The sequence below is a fragment of the Aptenodytes patagonicus genome, chromosome 6, assembly GCF_965638725.1.
Source record: "Aptenodytes patagonicus chromosome 6, bAptPat1.pri.cur, whole genome shotgun sequence".
In the NCBI taxonomy this organism is placed as follows: domain Eukaryota; kingdom Metazoa; phylum Chordata; class Aves; order Sphenisciformes; family Spheniscidae; genus Aptenodytes; species Aptenodytes patagonicus.
Window position 1 is genome coordinate 30,464,340 of NC_134954.1, and position 23,757 is coordinate 30,488,096.

Sequence of the window (23,757 nt, forward strand, 5' to 3'; positions counted from 1 at the left end):
TGGCTGTGTCTTTGGGCGTGATTGCAGAGTGGTCAGCGCGTCCCTCTGCTCTGGCAGTGTTTAGAGAGGGGCTTTTTGATGCCTGTTTCTTAGCAGGCGTTGGGTTGCAGATCCAACCTCCTGGACCCTTCTCTGCAGCCTGAATAATGCCGCGGAAGCAGCAGGATCAGGAATGGATTTGCACGGCAGGGACAGACCCCGAGAACTCCAGCTCCCGCCTAATGAAACTCAGCTTAGATATTTGGAGCGAGCACCTACCTCTTGTGGTGGGACGGAGAGAACTGTCGCAGGACCCAATCCTGATGGTGCCGTCCAGCTGACCTGAAAGCATTTGGGGCAGTCCTGGAGGTCAGGACCAGACCTCACCTAGCTTCAGTGCAGAGTACCACAAGAGTTTGGGTGACAACTGTGAGCCAACGGGCAGCAAGAGACACTGCGAACAGTGGGGATCGCTCTCGGCAGTTCTTTTTTCTGACTCAGGAGTCATGATGCAGTCTTTGACCTTCATGAAATCTGTCATCGAGTCCCTCCGCGGTGAGGGAGGCAAAGGTCTAGCACTGCTTCTGGTCTACAGCAGAGGCAGGAGCGACGGTTGTGGCTGCGTTTCTCCATCGATTGTCTCCAAAGGCTTTCTGTGGTGGGTGTGCGGCTCTAGGGAAGGCCTTGGCGGTGACATTTCTTTCTCACAAGCTTTCTGACGCCAACCATTGTGCAGAAACTGCGTGATGGCACGATGGCTCTGGTTTGCACCTGTAGCTTCCTTTGGGACCCAAGACCCACCTCGGCCAAAGGGATTTAAAACCTTTGCGGCTTTGGAAATCTCTGCTCTGGTGGCTCCCCGAGCTTCTCTGAGCTTCGCGGCGGCGTCCTCAGTGTGTTTGCAGGGAGCGCAAAATGATTCAGACAGGCGGTTTCAGCACGTAGTGCTGCAACGGTATTTTCAGGAAAAGTGGAGGAGGCGGCAAACAATTCAACAGATCCTACGTTATATTCCAGAGGTCCTGTATTTGAAGATGAAAATGCTAACTGGGGCCAATGAACGATAGCACGGAAACTTCTCATGGTTTTGGAGACAGCAGAAGGCTTGGGGGAGGCAGAACTTTGCAAATAGTCTCTGCTCTGTGAAGAAGTGATTTTGAAAGTTGATGCTCTAGGTCTTTAAGTAAAGGGTGTTGGTCAGTGGCACGAAGCCTAGGTGGAGGCCGATCATTTGCGGTGTAACCCAAGGGTCAGTACTGGGTCTGATCCTCTTCCTCTTCACTAGTGATCCGGATGATGGGGCACAGTGCACCCTCGGCAAGTTTGCTGGCAATCCCACAGTGGGAGGAGTGGCTGAGACACCAGGAGATCGCGCTGCCACCCAGAGGGACCTCGACAGGCTGGAGAAATGAGCTGATGGGAACCTCCTGAAGTTCAACCAAGGGACACGCAAAGTCCTGCCCCTGGGGAGGAACAGCCCCAGGCACCAGGACACGCTGGGGGCACCCGTCTGGAAAGCAGCTCTGCAGAGAAGGTCCTGGTGGACACCACGTTGAAGCTGAGCCAGCAAAGGCGGCCAACGGTGTCCTGGGCTGCACGAGGAGGAGCGTTGCCAGCAGGGCGAGGGAGGAGATCCTTCCCCTCTGCTCAGCACTGGTGAGGCCACCCCTGGAGGGCTGTGTCCAGTACTGCGCTCCCCAGGACAAGAGAGACAAGGACAGGCTGGAGAGAGTCCAGTGAAGGGCCACTGAGATGGGGAAGGGGCTGGAACGTCTCTCCAGTGAGGAGGGGCTGAGAGAGCTGGGACTGTTCAGCCTGGAGAAGAGAAGGCTCGGGGGATCTTCTCCATATATATAACTATCTGAAGGGAGGGTGCAAAGAAGATGGAGCCTAGCTCTTTTCAGTGGTGCCCAGGGTCCGTCCGGCTGAGGGTGGCCCTCCTTCAGCAGGGCCTTGCACCAGATGACCTCCGGAGGTCCCTGCCAACCCCAACACTGTGAGTGTGTGATGCTGGCACAACAACCAACAGCAACAGGGACCACTTGGAAGGGGCCTGAGCAAACGCGGAGGTGTGAAGCACACTGCCAGATGGGCTTTGCATCACAGGGTCTGTCTCTGAGGCTGGGTGTGCCCCCGAGAGCCTTGTGATGTCACCAGAGAGTCACAGTCACCTCATGATGTCACTTGCGATGGGCAGCTCTATATGCCAGTGCCACGTACTGCCAGCGGCACACGAGACGTCGAGTCCTGTGGGCAGCACCCGAGCCATCGAGTCCTGCCAACGGCACGCCAGACGTTGTGACCTGCCAGCAGCCAAGGAGCCACCGAGTCCTGCCAGCGGCACCCATCAAGTCCTGCCAGCAGCAGACAAGACATCAAGACCCACCAGCAGCTGAGAGGACACCAAGTCCCAGCAGCAGCACTGGAGGCGTCCAGGCATGAGCCGGCAGCGCCGGGAGCCGCCAGGAGCTCCCCGTGGGGGGACACCTGCCCCATCTGCTTGGGTCCCCTCGAAGGCCCCGCTGGCGTGGACCCGTGCTGGCATGCGTTCTGCCATGCCTGCATCCAGCGCTGGGCTGCCACCGCCGTCGCTGCCACCTGCCCGCTCTGCCGGGGGCCCATCATGGCCATCCGCCGCCTGCAGGTAGAGGATGAGCGTGCTGGGGTGGCCCGCCGTCGCCGCGGCCGCTTCTGTCCCTACATGGGGCCGTGGCGGCAGGGGCGGCAGCAGCAGCAGCAGCGGGGCCCCAGAGGTCCCCAGCGCCAGAGACTCTCCGCTGAGGGTGGGGAGCGCAGCCCCCCCATGCCCCGCCAGCGTGTCCGGAGCCTGTCCTGGCAGTGGGACAGTGACGGGCGCAGCCGGCTCCGCTACCCGCCAGAGACCAGTGAAGATCCATCGTGGCTGCGGAGGGTCCGGGAGGAAGAGCCGGGCTCAGGGGACCACGCGAACCGCCTCCCCTGGCTCCGCTTCTGAGCGGGGCCCCGGACTCCCTCTGAAATAAAAGCACCGGGGATGCTGAGAGGGGCCATGCCTGGTTTCTTCCGTGCCAGTTTGCTCGCCCCTGCGGGGATGCGCTCCCGGCCCTGCCCAGGGAAGGGCTGGTGGCTGCAGTGCCTCCACCACAGATGCTCCCTCCCTCCCAGCTGCTGCTGGCCTCTGTCTCCACCGGGCAAGAGGCATCGCTTCAGGAAAGGCCCCTTGGAAGGAGGCATCCTTCACGGGAACTCCTTGGAGAAACGGGCCCAAACGATGCTTTTGGGGCGTGGGGGGAAGATGCGGGAGGGACCCCCTTTGCCTGGCAGACCAGGGCACGTGTCCTCCCTCGCCAGGTCATTTGAATGCCTTCCCACCCAAGGAGGGAGGCATCCTCCCCGCTCTGCAGCGAGCCGGCACGGGACAGCCTCCGGCACCTGCAGCAGCAGCAGCCACGCCAGGGCAGCACCACGATGGCCATTCATTGTGATAGAGCTGCCAGCTCAGCATGTGGCATTTTTAGTCCAGTTTCCAAAAGAAACAAAGCTCCAACAGTCATGCTCTGTCTACATCTCCCTCTCCAACTTTTGAACAGTTGCTGATTTGAGTCCCTTTTTTTTTTTTTTTTTTTTTTGCCAAGGAGATAAACAGCTCAGAGCTGTTGAGCTCTGGGAAGTGTCAGGAAAATAGGCAGCAGGCTTGGAGGACAGAGACCCTGTGCCTCCCTGGCTCCTGGAGCAGTGCCACTTGACTGTTACAAGGCAGTCCATATGTCTCTTCAATACTCCAAGCACTGAAAGAAGCCTGATTTAAGTTCGTTCCTCCTTTGATTGTAGATAATCCCACCATGAGGCACGATTGTGTAGGGTACCTGGCTTCCTGGCTGCAGAGCACAGGGGCTGTGATGCTAGCACATGCCTCAGCAGGGATGCAGCCCTGCACCACCAATAGAAGTCATTCCTGGTTCCTCCTATAATGACATGGTTAAAAGGAGACATCCTTTATATAGAGACAAAGCCAAACAAGAGGAGTAATTTGTGTATTTGTACCCAGAGGACACTGGGGAGCCAGAAGCAGCTGCAAGGCACCCAAACTCCTCCCTAACTGCATGTCTTAGCTGTGCTCCCCTGTCCTCGTCTCCAGTTCCTTGAAGCCCACAGATTTCTTGTACCATGTGTAGGGGTGCCATGTGCTGCACCTTGTGCTGCTGGTCTTCTAGGAAATGTCGACTCTGCGTGATTAATTATATTTTACTTCACATAGGAAACTCTTGCTTTGGACTTTTCAGCTCTCAGTGCTTCTTTAATAAATAACTATTCCAGCTTGCCACGTGCCAGTGCCTGGACAAGCCCCTTGGTCAAGCTCTTCTTGCATACTTGCCCTGTTACCTTTGGGGTGGCAGCTGGTGATACAGCATGTCTCCAGTCCCAGGACAGGTCATGGTGGCCGAGGCGACTGGTGTTGGCCGTTCCCAGCAGGCACATCCCAGTTGCACAGCAGAGGCACGTGTGGAAACTGCTGTCGTGTGAGGGAGTTCTGGGTGCAGACTTAGCAGCAGCAGCTCCCAGGTTGCCTCTGTCTCCTTTCCTGTAGAAGGATGCAGAATGGGAAATCCTATGAAAAAGAGTATGAAAAGAAAGAGATTAGTCTAGAATAAAGAAACACCAATAGGATAGTCCACTACATTATATAGATACCTAGCTTGCCATTGTATTTAAGCTGCTGTTTAATTCACTTACCTGTGTAGACTCAGGAATGCTGTAGCACTAACACAACATATGAATGTGCATGATATATGTAAGCACCCACATTATGGGTGACCAAACATACAACTCTAAGACCTCATGAAGAATAAAGAAGAATCTGAGCTGAACTTTTTTCTTTTTGAAGGGGGTGGTGGGAGAAATAAGTCTGCTCTGTTACTGCCTGCAGCATGTAATACACAAAAAACCCAACTTGCCAGGTTTAAAAGCTAAATAAAGATTATACTGTAATTTCAGATATTTATTTGAGAAAAGGAACTATCTGAGACAGAGTATGGCTTCAGCATCTGTGAAATGTCTGACTTCCTGAGGGGGTTTCTGAGCTAGCTCTTAGAAAGACCCTGGAGCTGTGGAAAATCTGAAGCTTGAACTTAAATAACTAACTGAAGCTCTGAGAAAAAGCTGTGCCCGTAAAGTAACTATATTTTTACACGTTTACATCTCCCAACCGTGAAGCGTTGTCAGTCTTTTACTCTTCAAATAATGCTGCAGGCAATCATGTGGTTAGATAAAATACCGTTTCCTCTGAGACGATACCAGGCCAAACACTGTATTTTCAGTGCAACAAACAGCAGCTTTTGTATTCTGATTTCCCCTCAGGTTCAACGCCTTTCATCCGGACACTAGGAAGCCCATGCACCGAGAATGTGGATTCATCCGCCTCAAACCTGACACTAATAAGGTGGCCTTCATCAGTGCCCAGAACACAGGTACACACCTGATAGCCACGCTGGGGAAAAGAAGAGGTCCTTACCCTGCTGTGCCATTTCATCACTTTTCCAGAAAATTATTGCACCTCTCACAGTTTCATTTAATTTATTTTCACTGCGGGTTCAGCGCCAAAGAGCAGCATCACTGCTCTTTGGCGCTGAACCCGCAGTGAAAACAAATTAATAAATGAGCTTGTGTCAAAAGCACTGAGTTTCTAGGACTGGCCATGTGGCTTTGCCCAGACGGCGTGGCTTTCTAGCTCTCTGTGACAGGAAAGGACTGCAAGTCGAAATACCGCTCATGCAGGAGACTCGAGGGGTATCCTTTCCTCAAATGATATGTTGGTATTTGCAGACGTAGCTTTGTAAACCAAAAGAACCCCTGCCTCTGTAACAAGAATTGCAGTCTGAGCCTTAACGATGGCAGGTGATAAGTGGCCAGCGACATTCTTGATGCCTTTGTAGCATCCTAGTCTTTTTTTTTTGTGGGGAGGCAGGGGGAACGTGTACAGATAAGATGCTTCAGTTCCCGCTGCTCCTGTGGATTGGCCACAGTTGACCCTGTGGTAGCAGTAGAGAGGTGCATGCCTTGGTTCATGAGCTCCTGTGTCTAGAGTCCTCCTTCTATTGGTAGTGTCATATTTGGCCAGCTGCTCCTTCTAAAGAGGGTCGGATTTAACAACCCACTTAAACTGTTACCAATGTCAACGCTCGCTGTATTTGATTCTGCAGTGCAGGGTAGAGCTTGTGGCCCTGGCAAGGTGGGGCTGTGGTGCTTTGCAGCCCCTCCGTCCAGGAGTGTTTGGTGTGACCGATACAGCAGGTTCCCTGTTAGAGACCCTGCCCGGGCTGTGGCACTACCAAGAGCCTCTGCAGCACTGTAGCAGGGGAGCTTCTCTCCTGCTGTTCCCTTAACAATCTTGGAGAGTAATCTCAGTGCAGTCTTCTTTCTTAGCTCCTAAACTAGGAGAATCTCCCACTGTTTGGATGTGCCTTGGCACTTGTTACACACCTTACAGGGACTGAATGAGAGAGAGAACCCCATCTAAATTATTGTAAGTGAAAGAGTGTTAAAACCCAGTTGATGCTTAAATTTGCATGTAAAACTCCAGAGCAGGTGCTGAAGGGAAAACTGCCAGTTGCAATGTGATAGTCATCCCACACGGGTAAGTCAGTCAGTCTGGCTAGATTTTTCTCAGCAGCATTACATGCCTGAGGTTGCGTGGATTTACAGTTGTCGATATGTGCTAGGTCAAATAGAATCGTTCTTCAGGGAGAGTGGTGGTTTATTACATAGCCTAATAACTGTGACATCATTAAGTAACCTTTGTAGCCTAATAATATATATGACCTTGCTTCTCACTAGGTCTGGTGGAGGTGGAGGAAGGGGAGGTGAATGGACAAGAGCTGTCTATAGCTTCTCACTCCATAGCCAGGATCTCCTTTGCCAAGAAGCCCCACGTAGAGCAGGTGAGTGCACATGGGGTGAGCAATTCACATAGTATTGCTAGCCCCAGAAGGCGTCTAGTTGGGAGGATAGGTTGATTAGCATGCTTTAATTACAGACTGCCATCAGGAGTTCTTGGAAATATTGCATGGCATCCTGGCTTATCCTTTCTGTAACGGCCTTCAGAAGATATTTCGTACATTACAAGACTCAGAGGGATTGTTAAGATAAGAACTGATGTGCTGAATCAGACTAGCCAACCCAGAATCCTGTCTCCAGCAGTGGCCAGTAGCAGGTACTTAGGGAAGAGAACAGGAAAGTCTTGCCTAAATACCCTTGCACGGCAGGGTATTGCACCTTTACTTCTTAATGCTGGTCTTCTGGATTACTTACAGTATGAGGGTGCACACGTAAGGTATGGCCGGTATTAGGCCTCATCAGGATATTTTAGGAACGCCTGCCTTTCACTGGAGCTCCACCTTGTCTTTGCAAATCTTGCTTGCTTGCTTTTCAGGGCATTCACAAGTTGCTGTGGGCTCTCTTGCCATCTGTGGCTGCTTGGCAGGGCTGGCACTTGCTGTCAGCTCCAGTCTTGGTTGACTGCTTCTTGGTTTTAGACTGTTGGGTTTTTTTTTTTTGTGTAGCGGCGATTTGTTGTTGACACAGCTGGATGGGGTACAACCAGCTCTGAGTAAGATGGCACTGCTGGAGTTAGTGTGGCATACTGAGGTCACCGCTGGAATCCTAGCTGTCACATATGAAGTTGTCTTGGTTGACTAGCAGCTGAGAAAGACAGCGAGGTTGAACAAGCTCTCAGGAAGAGTAGATACTGGCATGTTCTTGCATCTGTTTTGTTTTCTCTGATAACATGTGAACCAAGTGACCGAGTGCAATTTTTGAAGGGTGACAAGTGAGGTGTGGCTCTCGGGAGAGAAGACGCTACTTTGCAGCAAATACAGTATTGTCTTCTTCTGGACTTTAAGGCTTAATTTTGCAACCTAGTTTTTATGCGCTATAAAACCGACCCATAGATAACTGAGAGCACAACTTTATGCAGATGCAGCCAGTGTCATAAGAGTGCTCCCTAAATTCACCGATGTGCCAAAAACTGTATGTGCCTACACAAACAATGTTCTAACTCCGGAAAGGCAGTCCTAACTCCCCTGCCTTCAGATGCATGTTATAAGTTGTTGGGTTTCTCCTTTCCCAGGAACAGCTGTATTGCCTCCTTTCTATAGCAGGGGAAATAAAGCCATTAAATACTATGGATATCACCAAGGCAGCGGAGCTCTTAATTACAAACATTTAAATAAAATGGACTGCCCTCTCAGAGTCACTGCCTGAAACGTGAGCAGATATACTGGCAGGAGGAGAGGGGGAAAGCAACAGAAAGCGAGCGGATGTCTTACTGGTTGATGGCTGCAAGGCTGGCTTTGGCTGAGGGCTGGAAGAGGGAACTTTCCGAGCAGAAGGACCATGCTCATCTGGCACCTGAGGGCAGTTCAGGTCCAGGTACTGGTCATAGTATCTGGGAGGCCCTTGCTGGTGAAGGAGGATGTGGAATGGGAGGGTATGGCAAGTAACCAACTCCCAGCGCGTTTTCACCTTCACCAAGAACAGCGTAAATTGCCCATGGAAATGAAGAGACTACAAGTGTTGTGAGACGGGCACATGTGCTGCTGCTTTAGTTGCTCATTCTGAGAAAACTTCACCATAATGTTGTGTTCCCGCTGAAAAGTTATTTGGGATGGCTGTGGCTTGGCCAGGCCATAATTCAGGCAGGAAGACCTGTTCCCTGGGTCAGGGCTGTGTTGCAGGCACTCACTGGCGTGGCCCTGCTGAGATGGGAGGAGCTCCCCGCATGGACAGAGAGGAGCAGTCCCTGGGGGTCTGTCCCTGCTAGAGGCGATGCTGGTGGGACGTAAGGCACAATTGCAGCATAAAGCAGACTCTGTTTACCTCTCTGAGGAGCGAGTGGCTCTCAGCTCCCACTCTGTGTGTATAGATAAGAGATGCTCTGCAGGGAGCGGAGGAGCACTCTTAGACCGGGTTTGTTTTCAAACACCCTGCTCATGTTCCCCTGTGAGTGTCTGGAGAACAGGCACGTTTTAAAATACTTTTAGACTTCAAGACTGTCCTCGCAGTATGTGGTTACTGAGGGAACTGGCTGATGCGGCTGCAAGGCTGCTGTGTTATATTTGAAAGGTGATGGAGATCAGTAGAATTTCCCGGTGACTGGAGACCCGTGGCAGGTGGGTCACCCGTCTTCAGAAAGTGCCTGAAGGTCAGCCTGGAGACCTACAAGCTGGTCAGCCTCACTTCAGCACCTGGAGATTTCTGCACATATGAAGGAGAAGGTGATTAGGCACAGTCAGTATGGTTTTACTATGGGTAAATGGTGCCTGGTGGACCTCGTTGTCTTCTGTGATAAAATGACTGGATTTGTGGAGGAGGGGCGAGCCGTGGATGTCACTTACCTTGAATTCAGCAATTTCCCACAGCCCTTTCCCAGTGCTTCATGTTTCTTCTCCTGTGTGGGAAGTGGCAGGCTGCCTGTGCGTCTCAGGTGTACACAGAGCTTGCCCTCCCACGGTACCATCAGCCAGCCTTTGGCTGAAGCTCGCTTTTAAGGGAAACTCCCCCTCTTCTTTTTGCCCAGTTCATTTCGTTTCCTCCTCTTGGCATTCAGACTTCGTTGCCTGACCTGCAGTGGTCCATTCAGAAGAAAATGGGCCGTTCAGGAACCTTGAGCTAAGGTCACACGTTGTGAGATAATTTCTTGTTAAAGATGAGCGTCTGCCGTATTCCTTTTAATTGCCTTTTCCTGCTTAGGGTATTTGAGGAACACTGTCATGCATTACAAAGAAAGCCCCATCTGATCAGCAGATATCAGTCAAAACATCATTTGCTTATGACCCTGTTCCTGCTGCTGCCCCCGTGAACGTCAGAACAGCGGTGCGTCCCCCACAGCCCTGCGTAGCTTCGCTCTCAGCTGGCAATAACCTCCCGGAAGGAGGACGTGTTGGATATTGGCATTAAGGGCACACTGCGGCGTAGGAACAGATGTGTTAACGGCGAGGACGCTGTCTCAGAGCACGCAGACTGGCGCTAGCTCGTGGACGTGCCGTTGAGTGACCTTCACTGGAAACGAATGCATTTGCAAAAGCCTCTGCATTTTAGGAATTTCTAAATGGGGCTGGTTTAAGTGACTGCACATTAATCGTGCTTGCAGGTTATCCTGCTGTCCCCAGGACTTTGTTTCTGTTCACCCCTGGGGTTGTGTTTGGCATGGGAAGCAGCAAGTGGCCACCAGGCAGTATAAACAGCTCTTCTGGATGATGTGGAGCAACTTCTGTGCTGAAATCGCGCAAAGGGCCAAAGTGCTGGGTGCGCGGGGTCTGTGCCAAGCTGCCTCCTTACAGCAGCGCCCACTCGGGGGGCTGCCCGTGCCCTGGTGTCATCCACACGGTTACGTGGCCCTTCTTCTGCCGGGCCGGGCAGCTGGAGTGACGCCCGCCAGAGCGTTACTCCGGAACAGGAGCTGAGGTTCAAAAAGGATGGTCCCACTTTTCTCCTTTCTTTTGGCAACACCGAGGAGCAGACCTACAACCTGGGCTGAACACTGTGGACGCTTAGCCACTCCCTCCTCCGGTTTGGAAGCCGCTGAAGCCTGGGTTCAAGCGTCTGCTTGCACGGGACCTAAGTGGTCCAGCTCCACAGGGCAACCCCTGATTGCCTCTCCTGAGGTTTGGTGCAGCACAGAGAGACTTGCAGCCTGCTCGGGAGGAGGGATGGGGACGATGTTGCCTGTCGAACCCTCTTGAAGGATGGCAGTGCTCTTCCCTCCTGCCCCGGGGCTGAACCCCTGCCTGGCTGCAGGTGCAAGCCGAGGCTCGGCAGGCTCCCATCTCCCTATGTAGCGTGAGCAAGGCCTTAGTCTGGCACGGTGTGGTGACCTGCAGAGAGCCCGAGTGGTTTTGAGAGCTGCCTTGGGGATGTCGTCCAGCGCAGAGCAACTCCCTGAGCCGCCAGCCAGGAGCCGCTCTTCTGGTGGAGGGGTGTTGGCCTGTCCGTGCTGAGGTGATGTCAGTAGTAGTGCCAGGACACTGCATTGCTCTGTGGATAATGGTCTTGGGGCTTGGAAAGGGCTGACTTCTTTAGGAGAGAAAATTTCTCCTCGTTTACTCGCATGGCTGTAGTGAGCATACCCTTCCATCTGCGGTGCATTGACAGCAAACAGAAGGATGGCATGGGAAGGTAGAAAGCGCGGGTAAGGAATTTAGCCTGTGGTTGCTGTTTGCTTGATTTTGTTATTTCTTTTCTTCCCCTCCTTTTTAGATTACCAGAAAATTCAGGCTCAATTCCGATGGGAAACTCGAACAAACTGTCTCGATGGCAACCACTACGCAGCCCATGACTCAACACCTCCACATTACCTACAAAAAGGTGACGCCCTGACACCGGGAGGGCTGGGTCTCCCCGCCGAGGGTGAGGAGCGGGGCGTCGTGCACCGAGAGCAACGGCAGCTCGGGAGCACGGCATGGCAGACCCCGGAGCTGGCTGCCTGCGCTCGCCCCCAGGGCCGCGGAGCTGCCCGTCCTGTTGTGAGAATGTTACTCAGATGTTTCTGTAATGGTATATTAAAAAATAAATAAATAGCTTTTATTTTTATGGCTGTGTCTTTGGGCGTGATTGCAGAGTGGTCAGCGCGTCCCTCTGCTCTGGCAGTGTTTAGAGAGGGGCTTTTTGATGCCTGTTTCTTAGCAGGCGTTGGGTTGCAGATCCAACCTCCTGGACCCTTCTCTGCAGCCTGAATAATGCCGCGGAAGCAGCAGGATCAGGAATGGATTTGCACGGCAGGGACAGACCCCGAGAACTCCAGCTCCCGCCTAATGAAACTCAGCTTAGATATTTGGAGCGAGCACCTACCTCTTGTGGTGGGACGGAGAGAACTGTCGCAGGACCCAATCCTGATGGTGCCGTCCAGCTGACCTGAAAGCATTTGGGGCAGTCCTGGAGGTCAGGACCAGACCTCACCTAGCTTCAGTGCAGAGTACCACAAGAGTTTGGGTGACAACTGTGAGCCAACGGGCAGCAAGAGACACTGCGAACAGTGGGGATCGCTCTCGGCAGTTCTTTTTTCTGACTCAGGAGTCATGATGCAGTCTTTGACCTTCATGAAATCTGTCATCGAGTCCCTCCGCGGTGAGGGAGGCAAAGGTCTAGCACTGCTTCTGGTCTACAGCAGAGGCAGGAGCGACGGTTGTGGCTGCGTTTCTCCATCGATTGTCTCCAAAGGCTTTCTGTGGTGGGTGTGCGGCTCTAGGGAAGGCCTTGGCGGTGACATTTCTTTCTCACAAGCTTTCTGACGCCAACCATTGTGCAGAAACTGCGTGATGGCACGATGGCTCTGGTTTGCACCTGTAGCTTCCTTTGGGACCCAAGACCCACCTCGGCCAAAGGGATTTAAAACCTTTGCGGCTTTGGAAATCTCTGCTCTGGTGGCTCCCCGAGCTTCTCTGAGCTTCGCGGCGGCGTCCTCAGTGTGTTTGCAGGGAGCGCAAAATGATTCAGACAGGCGGTTTCAGCACGTAGTGCTGCAACGGTATTTTCAGGAAAAGTGGAGGAGGCGGCAAACAATTCAACAGATCCTACGTTATATTCCAGAGGTCCTGTATTTGAAGATGAAAATGCTAACTGGGGCCAATGAACGATAGCACGGAAACTTCTCATGGTTTTGGAGACAGCAGAAGGCTTGGGGGAGGCAGAACTTTGCAAATAGTCTCTGCTCTGTGAAGAAGTGATTTTGAAAGTTGATGCTCTAGGTCTTTAAGTAAAGGGTGTTGGTCAGTGGCACGAAGCCTAGGTGGAGGCCGATCATTTGCGGTGTAACCCAAGGGTCAGTACTGGGTCTGATCCTCTTCCTCTTCACTAGTGATCCGGATGATGGGGCACAGTGCACCCTCGGCAAGTTTGCTGGCAATCCCACAGTGGGAGGAGTGGCTGAGACACCAGGAGATCGCGCTGCCACCCAGAGGGACCTCGACAGGCTGGAGAAATGAGCTGATGGGAACCTCCTGAAGTTCAACCAAGGGACACGCAAAGTCCTGCCCCTGGGGAGGAACAGCCCCAGGCACCAGGACACGCTGGGGGCACCCGTCTGGAAAGCAGCTCTGCAGAGAAGGTCCTGGTGGACACCACGTTGAAGCTGAGCCAGCAAAGGCGGCCAACGGTGTCCTGGGCTGCACGAGGAGGAGCGTTGCCAGCAGGGCGAGGGAGGAGATCCTTCCCCTCTGCTCAGCACTGGTGAGGCCACCCCTGGAGGGCTGTGTCCAGTACTGCGCTCCCCAGGACAAGAGAGACAAGGACAGGCTGGAGAGAGTCCAGTGAAGGGCCACTGAGATGGGGAAGGGGCTGGAACGTCTCTCCAGTGAGGAGGGGCTGAGAGAGCTGGGACTGTTCAGCCTGGAGAAGAGAAGGCTCGGGGGATCTTCTCCATATATATAACTATCTGAAGGGAGGGTGCAAAGAAGATGGAGCCTAGCTCTTTTCAGTGGTGCCCAGGGTCCGTCCGGCTGAGGGTGGCCCTCCTTCAGCAGGGCCTTGCACCAGATGACCTCCGGAGGTCCCTGCCAACCCCAACACTGTGAGTGTGTGATGCTGGCACAACAACCAACAGCAACAGGGACCACTTGGAAGGGGCCTGAGCAAACGCGGAGGTGTGAAGCACACTGCCAGATGGGCTTTGCATCACAGGGTCTGTCTCTGAGGCTGGGTGTGCCCCCGAGAGCCTTGTGATGTCACCAGAGAGTCACAGTCACCTCATGATGTCACTTGCGATGGGCAGCTCTATATGCCAGTGCCACGTACTGCCAGCGGCACACGAGACGTCGAGTCCTGTGGGCAGCACCCGAGCCATCGAGTCCTGCCAACGGCACGCCAGACGTTGTGACCTGCCAGCAGCCAAGGAGCCACCGAGTCCTGCCAGCGGCACCCATCAAGTCCTGCCAGCAGCAGACAAGACATCAAGACCCACCAGCAGCTGAGAGGACACCAAGTCCCAGCAGCAGCACTGGAGGCGTCCAGGCATGAGCCGGCAGCGCCGGGAGCCGCCAGGAGCTCCCCGTGGGGGGACACCTGCCCCATCTGCTTGGGTCCCCTCGAAGGCCCCGCTGGCGTGGACCCGTGCTGGCATGCGTTCTGCCATGCCTGCATCCAGCGCTGGGCTGCCACCGCCGTCGCTGCCACCTGCCCGCTCTGCCGGGGGCCCATCATGGCCATCCGCCGCCTGCAGGTAGAGGATGAGCGTGCTGGGGTGGCCCGCCGTCGCCGCGGCCGCTTCTGTCCCTACATGGGGCCGTGGCGGCAGGGGCGGCAGCAGCAGCAGCAGCGGGGCCCCAGAGGTCCCCAGCGCCAGAGACTCTCCGCTGAGGGTGGGGAGCGCAGCCCCCCCATGCCCCGCCAGCGTGTCCGGAGCCTGTCCTGGCAGTGGGACAGTGACGGGCGCAGCCGGCTCCGCTACCCGCCAGAGACCAGTGAAGATCCATCGTGGCTGCGGAGGGTCCGGGAGGAAGAGCCGGGCTCAGGGGACCACGCGAACCGCCTCCCCTGGCTCCGCTTCTGAGCGGGGCCCCGGACTCCCTCTGAAATAAAAGCACCGGGGATGCTGAGAGGGGCCATGCCTGGTTTCTTCCGTGCCAGTTTGCTCGCCCCTGCGGGGATGCGCTCCCGGCCCTGCCCAGGGAAGGGCTGGTGGCTGCAGTGCCTCCACCACAGATGCTCCCTCCCTCCCAGCTGCTGCTGGCCTCTGTCTCCACCGGGCAAGAGGCATCGCTTCAGGAAAGGCCCCTTGGAAGGAGGCATCCTTCACGGGAACTCCTTGGAGAAACGGGCCCAAACGATGCTTTTGGGGCGTGGGGGGAAGATGCGGGAGGGACTCCCTTTGCCTGGCAGACCAGGGCACGTGTCCTCCCTCGCCAGGTCATTTGAATGCCTTCCCACCCAAGGAGGGAGGCATCCTCCCCGCTCTGCAGCGAGCCGGCACGGGACAGCCTCCGGCACCTGCAGCAGCAGCAGCCACGCCAGGGCAGCACCACGATGGCCATTCATTGTGATAGAGCTGCCAGCTCAGCATGTGGCATTTTTAGTCCAGTTTCCAAAAGAAACAAAGCTCCAACAGTCATGCTCTGTCTACATCTCCCTCTCCAACTTTTGAACAGTTGCTGATTTGAGTCCCTTTTTTTTTTTTTTTTTTTTTTGCCAAGGAGATAAACAGCTCAGAGCTGTTGAGCTCTGGGAAGTGTCAGGAAAATAGGCAGCAGGCTTGGAGGACAGAGACCCTGTGCCTCCCTGGCTCCTGGAGCAGTGCCACTTGACTGTTACAAGGCAGTCCATATGTCTCTTCAATACTCCAAGCACTGAAAGAAGCCTGATTTAAGTTCGTTCCTCCTTTGATTGTAGATAATCCCACCATGAGGCACGATTGTGTAGGGTACCTGGCTTCCTGGCTGCAGAGCACAGGGGCTGTGATGCTAGCACATGCCTCAGCAGGGATGCAGCCCTGCACCACCAATAGAAGTCATTCCTGGTTCCTCCTATAATGACATGGTTAAAAGGAGACATCCTTTATATAGAGACAAAGCCAAACAAGAGGAGTAATTTGTGTATTTGTACCCAGAGGACACTGGGGAGCCAGAAGCAGCTGCAAGGCACCCAAACTCCTCCCTAACTGCATGTCTTAGCTGTGCTCCCCTGTCCTCGTCTCCAGTTCCTTGAAGCCCACAGATTTCTTGTACCATGTGTAGGGGTGCCATGTGCTGCACCTTGTGCTGCTGGTCTTCTAGGAAATGTCGACTCTGCGTGATTAATTATATTTTACTTCACATAGGAAACTCTTGCTTTGGACTTTTCAGCTCTCAGTGCTTCTTTAATAAATAACTATTCCAGCTTGCCACGTGCCAGTGCCTGGACAAGCCCCTTGGTCAAGCTCTTCTTGCATACTTGCCCTGTTACCTTTGGGGTGGCAGCTGGTGATACAGCATGTCTCCAGTCCCAGGACAGGTCATGGTGGCCGAGGCGACTGGTGTTGGCCGTTCCCAGCAGGCACATCCCAGTTGCACAGCAGAGGCACGTGTGGAAACTGCTGTCGTGTGAGGGAGTTCTGGGTGCAGACTTAGCAGCAGCAGCTCCCAGGTTGCCTCTGTCTCCTTTCCTGTAGAAGGATGCAGAATGGGAAATCCTATGAAAAAGAGTATGAAAAGAAAGAGATTAGTCTAGAATAAAGAAACACCAATAGGATAGTCCACTACATTATATAGATACCTAGCTTGCCATTGTATTTAAGCTGCTGTTTAATTCACTTACCTGTGTAGACTCAGGAATGCTGTAGCACTAACACAACATATGAATGTGCATGATATATGTAAGCACCCACATTATGGGTGACCAAACATACAACTCTAAGACCTCATGAAGAATAAAGAAGAATCTGAGCTGAACTTTTTTCTTTTTGAAGGGGGTGGTGGGAGAAATAAGTCTGCTCTGTTACTGCCTGCAGCATGTAATACACAAAAAACCCAACTTGCCAGGTTTAAAAGCTAAATAAAGATTATACTGTAATTTCAGATATTTATTTGAGAAAAGGAACTATCTGAGACAGAGTATGGCTTCAGCATCTGTGAAATGTCTGACTTCCTGAGGGGGTTTCTGAGCTAGCTCTTAGAAAGACCCTGGAGCTGTGGAAAATCTGAAGCTTGAACTTAAATAACTAACTGAAGCTCTGAGAAAAAGCTGTGCCCGTAAAGTAACTATATTTTTACACGTTTACATCTCCCAACCGTGAAGCGTTGTCAGTCTTTTACTCTTCAAATAATGCTGCAGGCAATCATGTGGTTAGATAAAATACCGTTTCCTCTGAGACGATACCAGGCCAAACACTGTATTTTCAGTGCAACAAACAGCAGCTTTTGTATTCTGATTTCCCCTCAGGTTCAACGCCTTTCATCCGGACACTAGGAAGCCCATGCACCGAGAATGTGGATTCATCCGCCTCAAACCTGACACTAATAAGGTGGCCTTCATCAGTGCCCAGAACACAGGTACACACCTGATAGCCACGCTGGGGAAAAGAAGAGGTCCTTACCCTGCTGTGCCATTTCATCACTTTTCCAGAAAATTATTGCACCTCTCACAGTTTCATTTAATTTATTTTCACTGCGGGTTCAGCGCCAAAGAGCAGCATCACTGCTCTTTGGCGCTGAACCCGCAGTGAAAACAAATTAATAAATGAGCTTGTGTCAAAAGCACTGAGTTTCTAGGACTGGCCATGTGGCTTTGCCCAGACGGCGTGGCTTTCTAGCTCTCTGTGACAGGAAAGGACTGCAAGTCGAAATACCGCTCATGCAGGAGACTCGAGGGGTATCCTTTCCTCAAATGATATGTTGGTATTTGCAGACGTAGCTTTGTAAACCAAAAGAACCCCTGCCTCTGTAACAAGAATTGCAGTCTGAGCCTTAACGATGGCAGGTGATAAGTGGCCAGCGACATTCTTGATGCCTTTGTAGCATCCTAGTCTTTTTTTTTTGTGGGGAGGCAGGGGGAACGTGTACAGATAAGATGCTTCAGTTCCCGCTGCTCCTGTGGATTGGCCACAGTTGACCCTGTGGTAGCAGTAGAGAGGTGCATGCCTTGGTTCATGAGCTCCTGTGTCTAGAGTCCTCCTTCTATTGGTAGTGTCATATTTGGCCAGCTGCTCCTTCTAAAGAGGGTCGGATTTAACAACCCACTTAAACTGTTACCAATGTCAACGCTCGCTGTATTTGATTCTGCAGTGCAGGGTAGAGCTTGTGGCCCTGGCAAGGTGGGGCTGTGGTGCTTTGCAGCCCCTCCGTCCAGGAGTGTTTGGTGTGACCGATACAGCAGGTTCCCTGTTAGAGACCCTGCCCGGGCTGTGGCACTACCAAGAGCCTCTGCAGCACTGTAGCAGGGGAGCTTCTCTCCTGCTGTTCCCTTAACAATCTTGGAGAGTAATCTCAGTGCAGTCTTCTTTCTTAGCTCCTAAACTAGGAGAATCTCCCACTGTTTGGATGTGCCTTGGCACTTGTTACACACCTTACAGGGACTGAATGAGAGAGAGAACCCCATCTAAATTATTGTAAGTGAAAGAGTGTTAAAACCCAGTTGATGCTTAAATTTGCATGTAAAACTCCAGAGCAGGTGCTGAAGGGAAAACTGCCAGTTGCAATGTGATAGTCATCCCACACGGGTAAGTCAGTCAGTCTGGCTAGATTTTTCTCAGCAGCATTACATGCCTGAGGTTGCGTGGATTTACAGTTGTCGATATGTGCTAGGTCAAATAGAATCGTTCTTCAGGGAGAGTGGTGGTTTATTACATAGCCTAATAACTGTGACATCATTAAGTAACCTTTGTAGCCTAATAATATATATGACCTTGCTTCTCACTAGGTCTGGTGGAGGTGGAGGAAGGGGAGGTGAATGGACAAGAGCTGTCTATAGCTTCTCACTCCATAGCCAGGATCTCCTTTGCCAAGAAGCCCCACGTAGAGCAGGTGAGTGCACATGGGGTGAGCAATTCACATAGTATTGCTAGCCCCAGAAGGCGTCTAGTTGGGAGGATAGGTTGATTAGCATGCTTTAATTACAGACTGCCATCAGGAGTTCTTGGAAATATTGCATGGCATCCTGGCTTATCCTTTCTGTAACGGCCTTCAGAAGATATTTCGTACATTACAAGACTCAGAGGGATTGTTAAGATAAGAACTGATGTGCTGAATCAGACTAGCCAACCCAGAATCCTGTCTCCAGCAGTGGCCAGTAGCAGGTACTTAGGGAAGAGAACAGGAAAGTCTTGCCTAAATACCCTTGCACGGCAGGGTATTGCACCTTTACTTCTTAATGCTGGTCTTCTGGATTACTTACAGTATGAGGGTGCACACGTAAGGTATGGCCGGTATTAGGCCTCATCAGGATATTTTAGGAACGCCTGCCTTTCACTGGAGCTCCACCTTGTCTTTGCAAATCTTGCTTGCTTGCTTTTCAGGGCATTCACAAGTTGCTGTGGGCTCTCTTGCCATCTGTGGCTGCTTGGCAGGGCTGGCACTTGCTGTCAGCTCCAGTCTTGGTTGACTGCTTCTTGGTTTTAGACTGTTGGGTTTTTTTTTTTTGTGTAGCGGCGATTTGTTGTTGACACAGCTGGATGGGGTACAACCAGCTCTGAGTAAGATGGCACTGCTGGAGTTAGTGTGGCATACTGAGGTCACCGCTGGAATCCTAGCTGTCACATATGAAGTTGTCTTGGTTGACTAGCAGCTGAGAAAGACAGCGAGGTTGAACAAGCTCTCAGGAAGAGTAGATACTGGCATGTTCTTGCATCTGTTTTGTTTTCTCTGATAACATGTGAACCAAGTGACCGAGTGCAATTTTTGAAGGGTGACAAGTGAGGTGTGGCTCTCGGGAGAGAAGACGCTACTTTGCAGCAAATACAGTATTGTCTTCTTCTGGACTTTAAGGCTTAATTTTGCAACCTAGTTTTTATGCGCTATAAAACCGACCCATAGATAACTGAGAGCACAACTTTATGCAGATGCAGCCAGTGTCATAAGAGTGCTCCCTAAATTCACCGATGTGCCAAAAACTGTATGTGCCTACACAAACAATGTTCTAACTCCGGAAAGGCAGTCCTAACTCCCCTGCCTTCAGATGCATGTTATAAGTTGTTGGGTTTCTCCTTTCCCAGGAACAGCTGTATTGCCTCCTTTCTATAGCAGGGGAAATAAAGCCATTAAATACTATGGATATCACCAAGGCAGCGGAGCTCTTAATTACAAACATTTAAATAAAATGGACTGCCCTCTCAGAGTCACTGCCTGAAACGTGAGCAGATATACTGGCAGGAGGAGAGGGGGAAAGCAACAGAAAGCGAGCGGATGTCTTACTGGTTGATGGCTGCAAGGCTGGCTTTGGCTGAGGGCTGGAAGAGGGAACTTTCCGAGCAGAAGGACCATGCTCATCTGGCACCTGAGGGCAGTTCAGGTCCAGGTACTGGTCATAGTATCTGGGAGGCCCTTGCTGGTGAAGGAGGATGTGGAATGGGAGGGTATGGCAAGTAACCAACTCCCAGCGCGTTTTCACCTTCACCAAGAACAGCGTAAATTGCCCATGGAAATGAAGAGACTACAAGTGTTGTGAGACGGGCACATGTGCTGCTGCTTTAGTTGCTCATTCTGAGAAAACTTCACCATAATGTTGTGTTCCCGCTGAAAAGTTATTTGGGATGGCTGTGGCTTGGCCAGGCCATAATTCAGGCAGGAAGACCTGTTCCCTGGGTCAGGGCTGTGTTGCAGGCACTCACTGGCGTGGCCCTGCTGAGATGGGAGGAGCTCCCCGCATGGACAGAGAGGAGCAGTCCCTGGGGGTCTGTCCCTGCTAGAGGCGATGCTGGTGGGACGTAAGGCACAATTGCAGCATAAAGCAGACTCTGTTTACCTCTCTGAGGAGCGAGTGGCTCTCAGCTCCCACTCTGTGTGTATAGATAAGAGATGCTCTGCAGGGAGCGGAGGAGCACTCTTAGACCGGGTTTGTTTTCAAACACCCTGCTCATGTTCCCCTGTGAGTGTCTGGAGAACAGGCACGTTTTAAAATACTTTTAGACTTCAAGACTGTCCTCGCAGTATGTGGTTACTGAGGGAACTGGCTGATGTGGCTGCAAGGCTGCTGTGTTATATTTGAAAGGTGATGGAGATCAGCGGAATTTCCCGGTGACTGGAGACCCGTGGCAGGTGGGTCACCCGTCTTCAGAAAGTGCCTGAAGGTCAGCCTGGAGACCTACAAGCTGGTCAGCCTCACTTCAGCACCTGGAGATTTCTGCACATATGAAGGAGAAGGTGATTAGGCACAGTCAGTATGGTTTTACTATGGGTAAATGGTGCCTGGTGGACCTCGTTGTCTTCTGTGATAAAATGACTGGATTTGTGGAGGAGGGGCGAGCCGTGGATGTCACTTACCTTGAATTCAGCAATTTCCCACAGCCCTTTCCCAGTGCTTCATGTTTCTTCTCCTGTGTGGGAAGTGGCAGGCTGCCTGTGTGTCTCAGGTGTACACAGAGCTTGCCCTCCCACGGTACCATCAGCCAGCCTTTGGCTGAAGCTCGCTTTTAAGGGAAACTCCCCCTCTTCTTTTTGCCCAGTTCATTTCGTTTCCTCCTCTTGGCATTCAGACTTCATTGCCTGACCTGCAGTGGTCCATTCAGAAGAAAATGGGCCGTTCAGGAACCTTGAGCTAAGGTCACACGTTGTGAGATAATTTCTTGTTAAAGATGAGCGTCTGCCGTATTCCTTTTAATTGCCTTTTCCTGCTTAGGGTATTTGAGGAACACTGTCATGCATTACAAAGAAAGCCCCATCCGATCAGCAGATATCAGTCAAAACATCATTTGCTTATGACCCTGTTCCTGCTGCTGCCCCCGTGAACGTCAGAACAGCGGTGCGTCCCCCACAGCCCTGCGTAGCTTCGCTCTCAGCTGGCAATAACCTCCCGGAAGGAGGACGTGTTGGATATTGGCATTAAGGGCACACTGCGGCGTAGGAACAGATGTGTTAACGGCGAGGACGCTGTCTCAGAGCACGCAGACTGGCGCTAGCTCGTGGACGTGCCGTTGAGTGACCTTCACTGGAAACGAATGCATTTGCAAAAGCCTCTGCATTTTAGGAATTTCTAAATGGGGCTGGTTTAAGTGACTGCACATTAATCGTGCTTGCAGGTTATCCTGCTGTCCCCAGGACTTTGTTTCTGTTCACCCCTGGGGTTGTGTTTGGCATGGGAAGCAGCAAGTGGCCACCAGGCAGTATAAACAGCTCTTCTGGATGATGTGGAGCAACTTCTGTGCTGAAATCGCGCAAAGGGCCAAAGTGCTGGGTGCGCGGGGTCTGTGCCAAGCTGCCTCCTTACAGCAGCGCCCACTTGGGGGGCTGCCCGTGCCCTGGTGTCATCCACACGGTTACGTGGCCCTTCTTCTGCCGGGCCGGGCAGCTGGAGTGACGCCCGCCAGAGCGTTACTCCGGAACAGGAGCTGAGGTTCAAAAAGGATGGTCCCACTTTTCTCCTTTCTTTTGGCAACACCGAGGAGCAGACCTACAACCTGGGCTGAACACTGTGGACGCTTAGCCACTCCCTCCTCCGGTTTGGAAGCCGCTGAAGCCTGGGTTCAAGCGTCTGCTTGCACGGGACCTAAGTGGTCCAGCTCCACAGGGCAACCCCTGATTGCCTCTCCTGAGGTTTGGTGCAGCACAGAGAGACTTGCAGCCTGCTCGGGAGGAGGGATGGGGACGATGTTGCCTGTCGAACCCTCTTGAAGGATGGCAGTGCTCTTCCCTCCTGCCCCGGGGCTGAACCCCTGCCTGGCTGCAGGTGCAAGCCGAGGCTCGGCAGGCTCCCATCTCCCTATGTAGCGTGAGCAAGGCCTTAGTCTGGCACGGTGTGGTGACCTGCAGAGAGCCCGAGTGGTTTTGAGAGCTGCCTTGGGGATGTCGTCCAGCGCAGAGCAACTCCCTGAGCCGCCAGCCAGGAGCCGCTCTTCTGGTGGAGGGGTGTTGGCCTGTCCGTGCTGAGGTGATGTCAGTAGTAGTGCCAGGACACTGCATTGCTCTGTGGATAATGGTCTTGGGGCTTGGAAAGGGCTGACTTCTTTAGGAGAGAAAATTTCTCCTCGTTTACTCGCATGGCTGTAGTGAGCATACCCTTCCATCTGCGGTGCATTGACAGCAAACAGAAGGATGGCATGGGAAGGTAGAAAGCGCGGGTAAGGAATTTAGCCTGTGGTTGCTGTTTGCTTGATTTTGTTATTTCTTTTCTTCCCCTCCTTTTTAGATTACCAGAAAATTCAGGCTCAATTCCGATGGGAAACTCGAACAAACTGTCTCGATGGCAACCACTACGCAGCCCATGACTCAACACCTCCACATTACCTACAAAAAGGTGACGCCCTGACACCGGGAGGGCTGGGTCTCCCCGCCGAGGGTGAGGAGCGGGGCGTCGTGCACCGAGAGCAACGGCAGCTCGGGAGCACGGCATGGCAGACCCCGGAGCTGGCTGCCTGCGCTCGCCCCCAGGGCCGCGGAGCTGCCCGTCCTGTTGTGAGAATGTTACTCAGATGTTTCTGTAATGGTATATTAAAAAATAAATAAATAGCTTTTATTTTTATGGCTGTGTCTTTGGGCGTGATTGCAGAGTGGTCAGCGCGTCCCTCTGCTCTGGCAGTGTTTAGAGAGGGGCTTTTTGATGCCTGTTTCTTAGCAGGCGTTGGGTTGCAGATCCAACCTCCTGGACCCTTCTCTGCAGCCTGAATAATGCCGCGGAAGCAGCAGGATCAGGAATGGATTTGCACGGCAGGGACAGACCCCGAGAACTCCAGCTCCCGCCTAATGAAACTCAGCTTAGATATTTGGAGCGAGCACCTACCTCTTGCGGTGGGACGGAGAGAACTGTCGCAGGACCCAATCCTGATGGTGCCGTCCAGCTGACCTGAAAGCATTTGGGGCAGTCCTGGAGGTCAGGACCAGACCTCACCTAGCTTCAGTGCAGAGTACCACAAGAGTTTGGGTGACAACTGTGAGCCAACGGGCAGCAAGAGACACTGCGAACAGTGGGGATCGCTCTCGGCAGTTCTTTTTTCTGACTCGGGAGTCATGATGCAGTCTTTGACCTTCATGAAATCTGTCATCGAGTCCCTCCGCGGTGAGGGAGGCAAAGGTCTAGCACTGCTTCTGGTCTACAGCAGAGGCAGGAGCGACGGTTGTGGCTGCGTTTCTCCATCGATTGTCTCCAAAGGCTTTCTGTGGTGGGTGTGCGGCTCTAGGGAAGGCCTTGGCG

General features: G+C 52.7%; 2 protein-coding genes across 2 annotated transcripts; both read left to right on the forward strand.

The window, feature by feature from the left end:
* The first annotated feature begins 4,368 nt into the window (after nt 1–4,368).
* LOC143161496 (peroxynitrite isomerase THAP4-like) lies at nt 4,369–11,544 on the forward strand. Its single transcript, XM_076340582.1, has 4 exons — nt 4,369–4,478; nt 5,317–5,426; nt 6,793–6,896; nt 11,212–11,544. Exons 1-4 carry the CDS (start codon nt 4,369–4,371, stop codon nt 11,329–11,331), a joined length of 444 nt encoding a protein of 147 aa, XP_076196697.1. The 3' UTR covers nt 11,332–11,544.
* A 4,368-nt stretch (nt 11,545–15,912) lies between these two features.
* On the forward strand, nt 15,913–23,088 carry LOC143161497 (peroxynitrite isomerase THAP4-like). Its single transcript, XM_076340583.1, has 4 exons — nt 15,913–16,022; nt 16,861–16,970; nt 18,337–18,440; nt 22,756–23,088. Exons 1-4 carry the CDS (start codon nt 15,913–15,915, stop codon nt 22,873–22,875), a joined length of 444 nt encoding a protein of 147 aa, XP_076196698.1. The 3' UTR covers nt 22,876–23,088.
* Nucleotides 23,089–23,757: the final 669 nt, after the last annotated feature.

What these genes read in the sequence shown, in the direction of transcription:
- LOC143161496 (XM_076340582.1), top strand. Translation starts at nt 4,369, where the DNA reads ATGTCTCCAGTCCCAGGACAGGTCATGGTGGCCGAGGCGACTGGTGTT. An exon ending in CGTGTGGAAACTGCTGTCGT is followed by an intron (nt 4,479 to 5,316) that starts GTGAGGGAGTTC and finishes ATTTCCCCTCAG; the next exon opens with GTTCAACGCCTTTCATCCGG. An exon ending in AGAAGCCCCACGTAGAGCAG is followed by an intron (nt 6,897 to 11,211) that starts GTGAGTGCACAT and finishes CCTCCTTTTTAG; the next exon opens with ATTACCAGAAAATTCAGGCT.
- LOC143161497 (XM_076340583.1), top strand. Translation starts at nt 15,913, where the DNA reads ATGTCTCCAGTCCCAGGACAGGTCATGGTGGCCGAGGCGACTGGTGTT. An exon ending in CGTGTGGAAACTGCTGTCGT is followed by an intron (nt 16,023 to 16,860) that starts GTGAGGGAGTTC and finishes ATTTCCCCTCAG; the next exon opens with GTTCAACGCCTTTCATCCGG. An exon ending in AGAAGCCCCACGTAGAGCAG is followed by an intron (nt 18,441 to 22,755) that starts GTGAGTGCACAT and finishes CCTCCTTTTTAG; the next exon opens with ATTACCAGAAAATTCAGGCT.